A 17,324-nucleotide genomic window follows, 5' to 3' on the forward strand; every position below is an offset into this window, starting at 1 on the left:
GTGTAGGTCAGGGGTAGAACACTTGCCCAGCATCCATGAAGCCCTGGGCTCAACTCCCACAACCACAAAAAAGTTAGATAATTATTACAATCATATTCTTCAATATACATACTAGAAGAGAAATATAATAACCACCCCATCAACTAACTGTAGCTCACAGTGATCATTTGAGGGGACAGATAATCTTAAGATTCTGTTTCAATAATTGGAGAGATTTGAATATAGTCTGTGATAATGGCATTGCAACTATGTGGGAGCATGTCCTTGTAGTGGGGGTGGGGGGGACACATGCTGAGGCATTTAGGGGTAAGTACGTAAATGTTCACAACTGATTCTCAAATGGCTCATGGTGGAGAGGGGTTGGTCCAGAGAAAGAGAAAGCAAACATGAAAATATTAGCAATTAATGAATCTAGTCAAAAGATAGACTAGAGTTCGCTGTACTATTCTTGGTACTTTTTTATAGACTCAAAATATTTTTAAAAGATGTTGAAGAAAAAAGATAGTTCTTGATATGGTTATTCACAAAAGACGACTTCTTCCTAAGAGAACAGAACCTACACATAAAAACATCAGAAATTTTCTAAAATTTCAATTTAAAAAGCACTGTTAAAATCAGAATATTTTTGTATAAAATCTTACAACTAAAAACACAATGCCTGTCTTAACTCCAACCAGTGAGTGAACACATATTCTATACTGGTGCAAACCAGAGTTCAATAATCTATAATAAAAATAATAATACATGCAAGACAGAGAAGACACATAGAATGATAAATACTCAAGACTGGTAGGAAGCTTTTAAGGAACCCTTTAAGATTTCACGTTTGTTCTCCAATGTAAAGACAGCTCTAGATTTTTACAGCTGAAAAGCATCAGGGAGAAATACAATCTGATAGTTCAAGCCTCAATTTGTAGGTGATATAATGCAGGTCAGAGAAAATTATACCAGTGTGGAAGTGTACAAGTGTTTAAAAGCTGTTAAGTGCTTTTAAAGTCGACCCGGAACCCCTTCCTGTGACTTATGATCAGTATTAGATCAATGTCCCCTGGAAATGGCCTAGTTATTTCATGGAACTCTTTCCAATATAAATCAATTTTGTCTACAATTTTAAATCCTGGCAGTTCCAAAAAAAGTTTGAAGGATTTCCAATTGTATTAGAGTAGGCTGAGTGTTTTTGTAAGTTTGTAGAATGATTCCCAAAATATACTTGGTAAGGAAAAGGCTAATGAGAAAAATAAAGCAGACAATGGGATCTAAGAATAATGGAAAAGTTGAAAAATGACCATGTTACTCAGTAATCTTGCTTTGCCAAATGAAACCCCAAATTATTAGGTATCTCCTTCCCATATCTTAAAAGTGCTTCTGAAGCAATACTTCCATTCATTCATTCATACATTGAAATATTTAAGTAACTGTCTTGTCCAAGACATAAGTGGAGACTTCAAGGGCCATACTAAAAATTTTTTATTAGAGCTTAATGGTGAATGGCCCTGCTAAAATTTTTAAAACTATGTAACATTTTCCTTCTGTGATAGCATTTTTTTTTTCCTGGATATGAAGAAAGTGATTTTTTTTCAAGCCTAAGAATGCAACTAAATTGAAAACAATCGTCCACATTTAACTCAATCTGAAATGTGAACTGTGAGCAAATATCTTAATTTTACATTGGAGGGAAAATACAACCTAAGGAAGACAAAAATCCAAGTTTGCTCTTGGGACTCTGAACCATTAATCAATTAACTGTTGAGGTGGCCCTTTATTGGATCTTGCCCTTAATTAACAGGTTTATGCAGACTTAAGCTTGGGTTTCAAAAACCATTAATAATTACCCTTAAAAGGCAAACAAAAGGAAAATTTCATAATCAGGGTGGTGTGTCTTTAAAGACTATAAAAGTCACAGGATCCTTCCCAACTCTTCACGCATCTCTGATTCTTCTAGCAGCTGCACAGTCAGGCGACCAGGTTAGTGTGATTTTAGTCCCATCTAGAGCTCCTTCTGCTTGCAGGAATACTTTGCTTCCTTTAAGAATGGTGTTCAAGTAAGTAGGCTGGAGAGAAAGTGGGTTTTTGCCATCTACGGATATTACCAGTAACTTAGAGGCTAGAAGCTATGGTCAGAGATTCTTCAAGACTGCAGCCTAGAGTACAGACCGTGGACATGAGAGAGGAATGTTATTAATTACTAAGAAAAATGTTTATCTCCAGGGATTATTTCCTAACAGATGTATTCTAAGAACAGACATTTAACATACTATCTAAGTTTGTTTTATGCAGTGCTGTGGATCAAAAACAGGGCCTTGTACCCATTTATATTTCAAAAGCATTTAAACTTGTGCTAATTTCTGTTATGCACTTAAATTTGCAAGTATTTTACCACTGAGCTACATCCCTAGCTCCAAGATTATTTTTTTTTTGAGAGAAAAAAAATCTTTTTTATAGGTGGACACAACACAATGGTGCCTTTATTTATTTTTTTTTTTTTATGTGGTACTGAGAATCAAACCCAGGTCCCGCCCATGCTAGGCAAGCTCTCTACCACTGAGCCACAATCCCAGCCCAAAGATTATTTTTAAAACCCATTGACAGGGGCTGGGGTTGTGGCTCAGTGGTAGAGCACTTGCCTGGCAGACGTGAGGCACTGGGTTCAATCCTCAGTACCACATAAAAATAAGTAAATGATAAAAGTATTGTGTCCATCTACAACTAAAATGTATTTTAAAAAAAACATTGATGATTACTAGTGCCATTCCCATGTTCCCACCCTGACCCTCTCTTCTCCTTTCTTTCTTCTTATTCTCCCATCTGGGCCAAGGAAAAGCCCCAGTAGAACTAAAATTCTGCTGATAACACTCAGCATAAAACTCCATTTGAATTTTTTGGTAAATTAATTTCCTTCCAAATTTCCAGGACTCCAAAATGAGTTGTAAAAAGTCTCCCGAAGAATTGAAGAGAATTTTTGAAAAATATGCAGCCAAAGAAGGTGATCCGGACCAGCTGTCGAAGGATGAACTGAAGCTATTGATTCAGACTGAATTCCCTACTCTGCTCAAAGTGAGTACAGGTCTACAGAGCTGTTGAATGATCTTCAGATGGTGGGAGGGGCGGAGGAGGAAAAGGAGCCCAGTGCAGGCACTTTCCCTAAAGTCAGGCAAACTCCCTGAAAAGAGGGGCCCAGCCTTCTACCCCTCCTATGGCCTCAGCACAGAACTCTCTGTGGTAAATGGCTTTGGCCAAGCTATGCCTGCAAGACCCACAAGTCACCATGCAAATTCACTAAGGCCTTTGGCCTGGTTTCAGCACCTCTGTGCCAGGCTTTAGGAAAACAAAGAGGACTGCAAAATAATATTTACTGGCCTGGAATGTGCTTCATTTTTTTTTTAATGTAGTGCCCTCAACAAAACCAACACTTCCTTGGGAATGTGTTAAGAAAACCCAGCTTCAGTCTGACAAATTGCCCTGTGGGCACCCATTTATATTTCAAAACCATTTAAATTTGTGCTAATTTGTATTATGTGCTTAAGTTTGTGTTAATGAGGCAACCATGCACTTCTAAACAACTTTCCAGAAAGGATTAAATTTCTTTGGCCATCAAGTTTCATATCAAAACCATCCCAGAGTCAACAAAATCATAATGTGTCCAGAGGTGGTGGTGGGGGGCCTGATTCTCTTTGCTCTGATATACTTTCTTTGCCTTTGTTAGAGAAAAAATATTTATGACACTTGTTAAAGATAGTAAGGCAGTTATTGGGGATGGGGGGAGGGGAACAATCAGGATAAGTATGGGGATTACCATGGGGTCTTGCAATGGGAGAGAGACCAGTTCAACTTGGGACTCCAACAAAGACAGATGGGGGTTTATAACCAAGGTTTGCAGGGTGGAATCAGCTGGTGGAAAATACTAGTGAAACAACAAGGATAAAGTGACCTGACAGGATTTTTGCTAAAGGCAGGCCAAGTTAAAAAGATAACCAGGGCAATCAGATCCCAAGGGCTAAGGATTTTCCCCAAATTGACTTAGCAGGTTTCTTGCTCAAACTGGATTCCCAGAGAGGAAAGCTCAACACCAGGCCCAGTCAAGCAGAAGACTCAAGGAAGGCTAAGATTTGGTTAGGGACATAATTTTTGTCTTTGTCACTTTGCAACTAAACATGACTGTGCAGCAGTTACAGCCAATTCAGAAGAAAGCATTTGTTTCAAGTACCCTTGCTTTCTAGGTTTTAACCAGAAATGTCCCCTTCTGCCACTATGGCATTTGGAAAGATTTCTGTTTGTAATACTAAAAAGAAAAAAAAACCTGCTGAATTCAACAACATTATAATCTGATGTTTCCTCATTTTCTTAGAGTTGCAATATAAAGTAACTCGTGTGTGTGTGTGTGTGTGTGTGTGTGTGTGTACGCACGTGCGCACGCAAGCTCATGCATGTGTGTTGCTGGAAATTGAACCCAGGGCCTGGTGCATGCCTAGCAGGGACTCTAACCTTGAGCCACACCCCCAACTCCTAAAAATAACTTTGGTGTGGTGATAGGCATCAAACCCATGGTCTTGTGCACACTAAGCAAGTGCTCTGCCATTGAGCTACATACTCAGCCCTAAAATAACCTTTAAAAACAGTTAAAAGCACTAGCAATAAAAAATGATTCTTAATTAAAAGAACAAAAAGAAAAATAACAATCTAACAGGAAAACCCAGGCAACTAAACGAGTCATTTTAAAAGGTAAGACTCACCAGGTATGGTGGCCCTTGTCTATAATACCAGCTACTCTAGCAGCTGAGGCAGGAGGATCACAAGTTCAAGGCCAACTTAGCAAGAACCTATCTCAAAATAAAAACTTAGCAAGAACCTGTCTCAAAATAAAAACTTAGTAAGAACCTGTCTCAAAATAAAAACTCAAAAGGGTTAGGGATGTGGCTCAATGGTAGAATGTTCCAAAATTTGATACCCAGTAGCACAAAGAGGAAAAAAAGACTAGTGAATTTTTCTTTATTTTATGTATTTCCTACAAAAAGTACATAAGACTATCATAATTTAGAAAAAGGAAGATTAATAGTAAGTTTTGAGAGTCTGCTTACATGTACCTGATTATATTTACTAAGGTTTTCCAGCTATACTTTGTATTATTATCAACTTATATGGTTTGGAAATTAGTAAATGCTTTGCATTTATAAAGCAGATGTTGAATAACTTAAGAGTTTGGCCTTGTGATTCCCCAAAGAGTCAAGTGTCTTTGCAGGACTCTTAAGGATTAAAATATACCCTGCCTGGAGAGATCTGTTGTATAGCAAAGTAAATAAACTCAGTACTGACCTGTCCATTTAAAAATAGTTAATAAAGTAAATTAAATGTTGTTTATTTTAACCACTATTTTGTGTATACATACCTATAGATATAGAGAGACAGCCAATGTAATTTGAAGTTGACACAAACTTAACAGTTATTTCAATAGGCTTTCTAAGTATCATTTGGCTACAGATAGACTCTTACCTAAAATTCCAAGCAGTAATGGTTTTAAGATTTGAGCTTTATGGCAGACACACACAAAAAAAATAAGTCTGCTTAGGATACAGGAATACCAGTAGTCACAAAGCCTGAACATAAGCTCATGGGGCATCTCAAGCCTGGTCCTGGACCAGCAGCATCAGCCCCACCTAGGGACCTGTTGAAAATACAGATGTCAGGCCCTCCACAGGACTAGTGAATGATAAACTCTGACCCCCATGAAGCTAGCCATCTGTGCCTACTAAGGTCAGGAAGCCCATCAGGTGACTAATGCATGCTAAAGCATGAAAACTGTTGACCCAAAGTCATCTTGGATAATCCAGAGGTGTGCTGCTGCCCAGGGTTTGGGAAAATCTCAGGTGGTGGCTCCTTACAGTGTTGGGCTCTGGGGTCAATGTCTGAAGCCCAAGCCCTCTGCTAACTACTGTGCATTCTGGAGCAAGTTATCAGCTGTCTCTAGACCTCAGGTTCCTCACCTATAAAGTAGGTCCCCCCTATAGAGTGGCTGAGAGGATAACACAGGCTATAAAGGCCTCACTTGACCCACGGCAATATGGGCCAGCTAGTCCTCACTGCCTGATGCCTCTGGTTATATGGCAGCCACAGGCCTGGAGCCAGAGACAAAACCAGCTCCCAGGAAAAGCTTGAAGCAGGCGTCTTCAAATGTTTGTGGGTCAGGGATAGTCTGGTAAAGCCCATGGACCCCTTCTCTGAGGAATATTTTAGAGGCACAAAGAAAAAATCCTAAGATCATATTTTTAAAGTACATAAAATACACATTATTCTATTAAATATTAAATGTGATACAGTTAAAAAAAAGAAAGGTACTGTGACATGGACCAACCTAAAGCTGGTTTTTCCACACCTAACCATCAGGAGCACATGACTGGAAACTCAGGCAGCCTTCTTGAAAAGAACACTCAGTCTCTCTAATTTCAGAGAATGTGTAGCAGTATCTGATTCATCTCCCCCCAACATGTCATCCTTTTTGTCTAAAACCAGGGTTCAAGCAGTATCGATGACCTCTTTAAAGAACTGGACAAGAATGGAGACGGAGAAGTTAGTTTCGAAGAATTCCAAGTGTTAGTAAAAAAGATATCCCAATGAAGGAGCAAACAAAATAGCATCCTGAGCCCCGAACTGAGAGCACCTGGTTCTAACTCACATGGAATCCTCAGATTTCCAGTTGAATTCTTCACAATTATAATGATCTGGCTATGAGATCCACTTATTGTCAATAAAGAAAGTCTTAGACATCTCTCCCCTCATTGAGTACTGACTCTCTTCACTGAGTATATTTAAAATTACTATAAATTCCTGACTCATCTGATTTTAAGATTTTTTCAAAATGGGGCTGGAGATGGGGCTAGTGGTAGAGCATTTGCTTAGCATATGCAAAGTCCAACACCATACAAAAAAAGAGAGAGACTCCAAATAACTATGTGAGTGTATCCAAGACCACAAAGATGGTGTCAGGGACTTGAAAAGAATCCTGGAGTGTCAAAGAAAGGTCCTCACTCCACTTTTCCAGAAGAAAAACTCAGTTCCTTGTTTTCTCCCCCCAACTACTCAGTCCTGGCGTCATTTCCAATTTCAACCCTTATTTCATGTTATTCAATAACCAGTGAGGAACAAACTTCAAAAGCAGACACTTGTCTTTAAGTCATCTCCCAGCACTCACTGTGCCTTTTGAAGGAATGACCCTTGAGGGAACAGAAGGAACACAGGACCAAGAGTCAGTCGCTCTGCTCCTAACTGAGGGGTGGCCTCAGGTCTACCGGCCTAACATCTTGGTTCTAGAAAACAACATTCTGAACAATGTTTTTCAATCTTTTTTTATTTTTAACTCATGCTGGGAGCCAAAATTGCCAAGCTTTACTTTCTGTAGAACACATCAGAAAGCTATGGAACCATTTCCCCTTCAAAATGTAGAAAATAGTAATAATGAATGTTTTTCAACTGTATAAGCCCTTCAAAAGATCGCTGTATTATCCTACCCTAAACTGAGACTCCAGGGGTTTTCTTTTTAACCTAATGAACTTAAGTGTATACTGGGTGTGTCAGTCAAGGTGGCTGCTGTCATACACACACACACACACAGCCCCAGTAGCTTAAAGACCCTCAAAGGCAGCCAGTAGAGCAAAAGCCCAGGCTCCCATCCCCATCCAAGTTTAAGGCCAGCCTGGGCAAACTTAATGAGACCCTGTCTCAAAATATAATTTTAAAAGGGCTGTGGATGTAGCTCAGTGGTAGAGCACTTGTCTTGTAGGTGCAAGGACCCGAGTTCAATCTCCTGTGCAGAAATTTTAAGAGAAAAAAAGGGGGAGGGGGAAATACTCGTTCCCTTGTTTAAGAATTATCAGGTCCAGCGGCTCAGGAGGCTGAGGCTGGAGGATCACAAGTTCAAAACCAGCCTCAGCAACTTAGTGAGGCGTTTAGCAATTCAGTGAGACCCTATCTCTAAATACAAAAAAAAAAAACAAAAAAAAAACAGGGCTGAGGATGTGGCTCAGTGGTTGAGCACCCCTGGGTTCAATCCTCAGTACCAAAAAAAAAAAAAAAAAAAAAAAAAAAAAAAAAAAGAATGATCAGGCATTTGGGATTTACCTCAGTGGCAGAGCATAAGGCCCGGAATTTGGTCTTTGGACTCAGCCCTGAAAAAAAAAAGAAGTACCAGTCTAGCCAGGTGTGACTCATGACGCACACCTATATTCCCAGTGGTTCAGGAGGGAAAGGCAGAAGGACTGCAAATTCAACACCAGCTCAGCAACTCAGTGAGGCCCTAAGAACTTAAGGAGACCCTGTCTCAAAAGGAAAAAAAAAAAAAACCACTGGGGATGTGGCTCAGTGGTTAAGCACCCCTGGATTCAATCTCCAGTACCAAAAAATAAAAATAAAAAAAGTACCAATGTCTTCTTATTTGTTATGAGACTGAGACTGACATCACCAGGGTGTGGATATTATAAACTGTCTTTGGAGCATCTATGGGGTCTCCATCTTTTGTTCAGTCAATATGTGTTAATTGATTCAATTCCCACAATAACACAGTATCCAGTCATGATTGATTATTCTCTAATGCCGTTAAATTAGCCACTCTAATATTTTAAGATTTTACAGCTTCATTCCTAACCAACATTAGTCAATAGTCTGAATGCTTATTATTTGCTGCCTGTGCTTCATTAGGTGTAGTATCTAGGGCACTCTAGCTTCCCATTTTAGCCTATGGTAAAGATATCATTTAGCCCCTTCTGAGTAGCATTTCATCTGGGATTTGTAAGAAGCACCAGAAGGGGAGTACACAGGGAAAAAAGAGGCAGCAGTGGCTATTCAAAAGAAAACACCCCAAATAAGCACATCGTGTCCATGTACATACACACTGTGTCTTGGATGGAAATCCAGGTGTGAGGAATGGAGGACACACTGGCTTCAGACCATCAAAGTCCTTGGCTGTCATGCTGAAGAGCCAGCCCAAGGCCAGAAAGGGATCAGAAGGTGCAGGAGTCACAGAATGGCGTGAATGTGCTTTAAGATGAGGTAGGTGCCATCTAAGAGCCTACAAGGGTATGGAGGACACACAGTGAAAGCCAGGGCCATGCAAGGGGCCTCCACAGCAAGCAGGGCAAGAACAGGGACAAGATATAGCAAACAGGAGAGACACTTCCGATTGGCTGGCATGGACAAATTGTTTGAGGTTTAACCTTCATAAAGGGTAAAAATGAAGCTGGGCACAGTGGCACATGCCTGTAATTTCAGCAATTTGGGAGGCCAAGGCAGGAGAATTGCAAGTTCCAGGCCAGCCTCAGCAAATTAGTAAGACCCCATCTCAAACTTAAAAAAGGGCTGGAACTATAGCTCAGTGGTAAAGTGCCCCTGGGTTCAATCTCCAGTACCAAAAAGAAAAGGTGGAAATGAGTGGAGTGGTGTGTATGCATATGTTCATGTTGTTAGCCTTCTTGGCCTCGATTCCACAACATTGATCTGATCTCCCACGTCACCAGAGTTCACCTACATTTCCCCTCAGATCAACAGTCCAGCATTTTAACAGCCCCCTACCTCCACTCCTCACTAGATTACAAGTTCTACCAGGGCAAGGGTTTGATATGCTCTTTCACTGATGTATCCTCAAGTCTAGACTGGGACCTGGTATGTAGAAGGGCTCAATAGATATTTGGTGGTTGATTCTTGACTATCTAGTCACTAAATCTTGTTGACTCGTTCCACTTTCCCAGTCAGATCAGCAGTTACTGCGACTCCTGCTCTGGCCCAGCTCCTTAACTTGAAGATGGAAGCTCCCAGAATCCTCACCCATGTGCCCTGCCTGTAGTCTTTTCTCTCCTCTCCTCAAGCTCCCATGCCAGGTGAATCTTCCTAAACTATTCATTCTATAGAAAAGCCCAGAAATTATCCCATTAGCTCCTTTTTGGCTTCAAGTTAATTTTCACAGATACTCCTGGACTTTCACAAATCAGCACCAATCTCCCTGAATTCTTTATACTCCCTACAGGAGCTATGTGCTTCTGCCAAGCTACGCACTGTTTCATGACCAGATCTTGGATATCCCAGCCTAGCACATGTCTCCTCTCCTTTTTATAAAGTCCCCAAGCCTGGGCTGGGGTTATGGTTCAGTGGTAGAGCACTTGCCTTCCACATGTGAGGCACTGGGTTCGATCCTCAGCATCACATAAAAATAAAGGTATTGTGTCTGTCTACAACTAAAAATATATTTAAAAAAAATAAAGTCCCCAAGCCTTCAATAATCTTCCCTTCTTACTCCAACCCACAGTATTTTTTCTTGACTCTGAATTCTTGAGAGTGACCATAAATGGTCACACTCTGGCTGACAAAGTAGAAAGAATGACCTACCTGCACTGTCCAATACTGTGGCCACTAGACACATATGGTTCTTGATGTATAAATTAATGAAAATTAAATAAAATTTAAAATTCAATTCCTCAGCCAAACTAGCTACATATCAAGTGCTTTCTATGTGGCTAGTGGCTACCATATTGGATGACACAGATATAGAACATTCCATCATGGCAAAGAGTGGACAATATCATTAACATTAATGAGGGCACCCTCATATACTGCCCATGTATTTGGTTATTTGTTTCTCCAGTCTGGCTTGAATCCTCAGCTGGACTGCAAGAGAAATCATGAACTCAGTTGATTTGTAATACACTGTATTTGGGACTTCAATGAAGCCAACAAGCTCCAAACACAGTGATTTTTTTTTTAAGTAATCCCTTTCCACTAACATTCAATCATTCCTACTGCCAAAAAAAAGTCTTTAAAGAGGTTGAAATACTTATTTCTAAGGCATTTCCTATTGAACTCAAGATACAAAAGCTTTAAACTACTTTAGATTTGAAGTACTCATTTTGTCACTCATTTTTTTGTTAACATAATGGATTACCCTTGTGATTCACTAATGGGTGCTCACTCTAAGCTACACTGTCTCCTTTCCAAGAGAAGACACAGGGATGAGGGCCAGGAAAAGATGCCCTGAGTCATTAGGCAGAGGCCCTCACCCTGGAAAGGAGATTTCTTTTTTTTTTTTTAAAAAAAAGCTCTTTTAGGAAATGATTGACAAAAATTATATATATTCAAAATGTACAATATGAGTTTTCATATATGCATACATTGTGAAAAGATTATTAAAATCAAGCTAATATCCATTATCTCACATAGTGACCATTTATATGTGTGTGTGCATGTGTGGCAAGAACACTTGAGATCTATTAACAGTCACTAGGCCTGTGCATTAGGTCTCCAAAATGATTCATCTAATAACTGCAAGTTTGTACCCTTTGACCAACATCTCCCTATTTCTCCCACCCTCAGGCCCTGGTAACTGCCCTTCCACTCTTTGTCTTTATGGGTTCCATTTTTTTTTTTTTTTTTATGTTCCACATATAAATGAGATCATGCAGTGTTCGTCTCTGTGTCTGGGGTATTTCACTTAACATAATGTCCTCCAGGTCCATATACATTGTTACAAATGGCAGGATTTCCTTCTTTTTAAAGGCTTAATGAAATTCCATTGTGTATATATACCACATTTTCTTTATCCATTGAGGGACGCTTAGGTCAATTCTACATCTTGGCTCTTGTGATTGATGCTGCAATGAACACGGAAGTACAGACATCTCTTGAACATACTAAGCTCACATCTTTTGGATATATACCCAGAAGGAGGATTGCTAGAGCATATGGTAGTTTTTAGTTTTAGTTCCATTTGATTTTATTTTGTGTGTGTGTGTGTGTGTGTGTGTGTGTGTGTGTGTGATGCTAGGGATTGAACCCAGGGTGTGCATGTGAGGCAAGCACTCTACCAATTGAGCTATATCCCTAGGGCAGTTTTAGTTCCATTTTTTTTTTGGTTTTTTGTTGTTGGGGGGATTTAGGGGGGCACTAGGGATTGAACCCCAAGGCACTCTACTATTGAACCACATCCCAAGTCCTTCTTATTTTTTATTTGAGACAGGGCCATGATAAATTGTGGAAGCTGGCCTTGAACTTGTCTTAGTCCTGCCTCTGCCTCCCAAATGGCTGGGATTATAGGCGTGGACCACCACACCCAGCTATTTTCAGTTTTGAGGAATCTCTACACTCTTTCCTATAATGGCTGTACCAACTTACATTTCCATCAACAGTGTGCAAGGTTTCCCTTTGAGAATTTTTCTTTGTCCAGGTAGAAGGTCGCTATCTCAGTCTGCTATCAACTCAGACCTAACATCTCTTTAGAGACAGGATCAAACAACTATTAGGTTGCAGGACAGGTCCATAAAAAGCTATTTCACCACATTAGAGCTGAATTCTTAATAACTGCTTTTATAGGGAAGGGGTTTAGCCCAGCTCACTTCAAAATAACTTCTATAAGATCTTTTGTCAGTTGAGAAATATTTTAATGTTCACAAGGCAAATTAGTCCCCAAAGTAATAAAAGTCGCCTAAAAGGTAACTCTAAATGGGCTGTCTGGATTTTTAAAAACATCTCAATTTGCATACCACATAAATTTGTTGGAAATTAAGGAAGGGAAAATATTTCAAACATGGTTTTGAATAAAGGCAAAAAATGTAATGCATTCATTATGCTTAATGTATGACATAAATTACTCTTCACCTGAATTAACTTTTAATTATAAGTGACTATTTCACAAATCAACCATGAGATATAAAATTAAATTAACTTTGAAAGTTAAGTCATACTAATGATAACCAAAAGTGAAACAATATCAACTATCACAGTCTCAAATATCTATCTGCATCTTAATAAAGTACTTCAAATTTCTTGCTTTTTCTTACCAATACTACCATCCTGGTGTGCACATGTGTGTTGCTGTGTTTTGCAGTTAGAACAGACCTTCTGTTTCCAGAGTGTTATGCAAATTCAGGGGGGTTTTGTTGTTGTTTGGGGGTTTGTCTGTTGCAGCACTGGGAATTGAACCCAGGAACACTATTACTGAGCTACATACCCAGTCCGTTTTGTTTTAATTTTTTTAATATTTATTTTTTAGTTGTAGGTGGACACAATTTCTTTACTTCATTTTTATGTGGTGCAGAGGTTTGAACCCAGTGCCTCACACGTGCTAGACAAGCACTCTACAACTGAGCCATAACCCCAGCCCCTTAATTTTTATTTTTTGTTTTGAGATTAAGGTCTCACTAAGCTGCTTATGGACTTGCTAAATTGCTCAGGCTGGCCTCAAACTTGTAATCCTCCTGCCTCAGCCTCCTGAGTCACTGGGATTACAGGTTTATGCAACTGCATCTGGCTTGAGTTTTCTTTGTTTATTTTGTTCTGTAAAGGTAAAATTTCTAAGCTGATTCTAAGCTGCAAAAGTCTGAGTTAAAGTGTAAAAGACCGGGCATTGTAAAGTCTCTAAATGGCAAGGCCTGGGCTAAAAAGTAAAAGACAAGGCATTGTTACAACTCCTTTGCTACCCCCGGAACCTGTAATCTCTGTAGCTATTAGGACAATACCTGAACTGCCCAGTAAATATTTCTTCTGGTCCCCTGGTTGTTCAATAGCTAAGGGCTCCAAGTAGCACGGCACGTAAGCATCTAGGCTCCAAAACCAATCAGTTTAAATGTGTACCCCACTTAGAAGTGACCAATCACCCCTGCCCAGACTGTTCCCGCCAATGAATGGACTAATCATGTATCAGAGTTGTTCAATTTTCCCGCGCCTCATGATGATTTGTTCTGATGCATGCAAAGCCCCCCTGCCCTCTCCAAAAAATGTACTTAAGCTCTGCTTGACCTCTGCTCTGGGCTCTGGGCTGCTCTATCTTCCTGAGTGAGCCTGGAACCTCAGCATGCTGAATCAATAAATCCCCTTTTGCCAATTGTATGGAGCCAGTCTCTTGTGTGGTCTCTTTCTCCGACGCTCCGCCGGTCCCTAACAGTTCTGTTTATTTATTGTGGTTTTGGTTATCTTTTTCAACAAATGAAAATGAAATGGTTTCAGTTAAGCAGATCCACATGTCTATTTTTTTCCCCGTCTCCTCATAGTTACTTATCCTCACGGAGCTCACATGTCTAAACATTAGATTGAGATCACTCCTTATGTATGTGCCTCGGTGCCACAAGTCCATAATGTTATACACTACCCTACAGATGAACAAAAGAGATCTTAAGCCAAAGTCAAGGTCAACAACGTCAGCAGCTGACATGGGATTGACATAGATAATGTAAGTCAGCTATGTTCTTCATAATCATCATCTAGAAGGCAGAGACTACTTTGAAACAATCCAAAACACCAGAGTTGATATAGAACCCTAAATACACTGTAATATCCCAGAGCCTGCTATTACACCTTGTGGATCAAGCATAGAAATGACACTATAAGATAGATTTTACTTACTCTAAGATTCAGAGTCGACCTTAACCCTTAGAGAACATTATGTTCCTTCTTTTATGTGTAAGAGTCACCTCTTCTTAGATCTGTTCTGGGTGCCAGGATCTCCAGTGATTCCATAAGCAACCATAACATTATCATGCATGCCAAAGGAGGATCATGATGCCCACAAAACAGATTTTAGCAGCAAATAAACCCTACAAGAGCCTCCAAATTGCTTACTTTTTTAGCTAGAATGGCAGAATGACCATGGACCACTAGGTTATTGTGATTTGTTCAAGTAAAGTGGCTTCCTAGGCTTCATCCATTGGCTGCCTTGTGATTCTGCCACCTTAGTCTTTTTCTTTAATAACCTTCTCACCATTAGTACAAATGCTGGCTCTTATGGCTATTTTTCTCCAGCAAACTGATTGCAGGCTATAAAGATGTTCAATAGCAATTAGGTTTTATTGTTCTCATCTCACTTATGTGTATAGGAGCCATCGAAATGTAAAATGCACATAGCCTCCAACTTAACAATTCCCCTTCGAGGAATTCATCCTGTAGATGTGTTCACGTGTGGGTGGGACATATGTACACAGAGACTAATTGGCAGCATGATTTAAGATTAACAAAGCAAAGGGCACAACCTGAATACAAGACGAATTAAATAAAAACTGATGTATCCATAGAACATACAGCTAAATAAGAGCAAGCAGGGAAAGATCCATTGATGTGGGGCAACTGGTACAAAAAGCAAGGTGAGAACAATGTCTCAAGCTTACTAGCATGTATCAGTTTTTAAAAGGGAGGACAGGGATCAAGAGTGTCACTCAGTGGTAGGGCAATTGCCCAGTATGCACAAAGCCCTGGGTTCCACTCCCAGCACAGCCAAAAAGAAAAAAAAAAAATACATCTATACACACACGTGGGTAGGACACACACACACACACACACACACACACACACACACACACCTTCTGAACCAATAACAAAAGAAATAGATAAAGGCAGTTGCCTCTAGGGAAGGAAACTGAGATGACGTGGGAGCAAATAAGAAATATTTTTACAGCAGGGCTTAACTTTTTTAAATATTTTTTTTAGTTGTAGTTGAACACAATACCTTTATTTTATTTATTTATTTTTATGTGGTGCTAGGCAAGCACTCTACCACTGAGCCACAATCCCAGCCCCAGGGCTTAACCTTTTTTATTTACCCTGAGTTTACAAATTTAATGAGTGTACACACATGTGCACATGCACACACGCACAGAGAATAAAGAATAGTCATCAATGCCGAGTGTGGTAGCACACACCTATAATTCCAGCTATTCAGGAGGCTGGGGTAAGAGAATCACAAGGTCGAGGCTGGCCTCAGCAATCTAGCAAGACACTGTCTCAAAACAAAAAACAAAAAGGGCTGGGGGCGCCAGGGTTGTGGTTCAGTGGTAGAGTGCTTGCCTAGCATATGTGATGCACAGGGTTCAATTCTCAGCACCTCATAAAAATACATAAATAAATTAATCAAATAAAGGTCCATTGCCAACTAAAAATATTTTTAAAAAGGGGGAGGCAGGCTGGGGATATAGCTTAGTGGTTAAGTGCCCCTGGGTTCAATTCCTAGTACCATAAAAAAGAAGAAAAGTCATCAAAGAATGAGCTATGCCAAAGTTATCTAACAGTGGCATCTACTGGTAAAATCACATCCTATCTCAAAGTATACCTTTAAGAAAACCCATTATTTTCCTGGTATAGATATCTCAACTATTAGTCAGGAAATGAGTCTATATTAAAACTTCATAAGGAACTCTTTGCTGGTATTAGGACTTCTGAGCATAAGATTTGAAAGTACCGTCTGGCTAGGAAGCTATGGTTCATTATGGTTTGATTCAAAGCTACCTAAAAAACAAATACCAAATGTCTTCTTTGATATAATGAGAGCAACTATGAACAGAGCAGGGAGGAAGAGCAGGAAGAAAAGATTAACATTAAACAGAGACATGAGATGGGAGGGAAAGGGAGAGAAAAGGGAAATTGCATGGAAATGAAGGGAGACCCTCATTGCTATACAAAATTACATATAAGAGGTTGTGAGGGGAATGGGAAAATAAACAAGGAGAGAAATGAATTACAGTAGATGGGGTAGAGAGAGAAGATGGGAGGGGAGGGGAGGGGGGATAGTAGGGGATAGGAAAGGTAGCAGAATACAACAATTACTAATAGGGCATTATGTAAAATTGTGGATGTGTAACCGACGTGATTCTGCAATCTGCATTTGGGGTAAAATTGGGGGTTCATAACCCACTTCAATCTAATGTATGAAATATGATATGTCAAGAGCTTTGTAATGTTGTGAACAACCAATTTAAAAAATTTAAAAAAATTTAAAAAAAAAGGCATGAAGAGCCGGGTGTGGTGGCACATGCCTATAATCCCAGCTACCAGAGAGACTGAGGCAGGAGGACTGCAAGTATAAGGCCAGCCTCAGCAACTTAGTGAGGCCCTAAGCAACTTAGCAAGACCATGGCTCAAAATAAAAATAAAAAGGGCTCAGGATGTGACTCAGTGGTTAAGTGTCCCTGGAGTCAATCCCCAATACCAAAAAAAAAAAAAAAGGCATGAAGAATCTATATCCTACCATGGGATTATCTATAGCATATAATGTTGTGGAAAGAGCAAAGCAGGAAAAAAAAACATGGAGAGTTTGTATCACTTATCTAAGAAGGGGAGAGGTCACAGAGAGACATACGGGTCTTACATATGTATGTACGTATGTAAGTATGTATGTGTGTGTGTGTGTGTATTAGTTGTAGGCGGACACAATCTATTTTTATGTGGTGCTGAAGATCAAACCCAATGCCTCACATGTGCCAGGCAAGTGCTCTACCACTGAGCCACAACCCCAGCCCCCCTTACTCATATTTTTTAAATGGAAAAATAAACCAAAAAGAACAAGTGGTTATCATCAGGGAAAGGAGGGA

General features: G+C 39.8%; 2 protein-coding genes across 7 annotated transcripts in view; one reads left to right on the forward strand and one right to left on the reverse strand.

Annotated features, from left to right (window-relative positions):
* Positions 1-17,324, reverse strand: part of CTPS2 (CTP synthase 2) — a 104,093-nt gene that overhangs the window by 40,165 nt on the left and 46,604 nt on the right. The gene's annotated exons all lie outside the window — the stretch shown is intronic.
* On the forward strand, positions 2,920-6,609 carry S100G (S100 calcium binding protein G; the record flags this gene model as incomplete). The annotated part of the gene is made up of 2 exons (XM_081277067.1): positions 2,920-3,054; positions 6,505-6,609. 2 exons carry the CDS (start codon positions 2,920-2,922, stop codon positions 6,607-6,609), a joined length of 240 nt encoding a protein of 79 aa, XP_081133193.1.

Source organism: Spermophilus citellus (assembly GCF_964194105.1).
Source record: "Spermophilus citellus genome assembly, chromosome: X".
Classification (NCBI taxonomy): domain Eukaryota; kingdom Metazoa; phylum Chordata; class Mammalia; order Rodentia; family Sciuridae; genus Spermophilus; species Spermophilus citellus.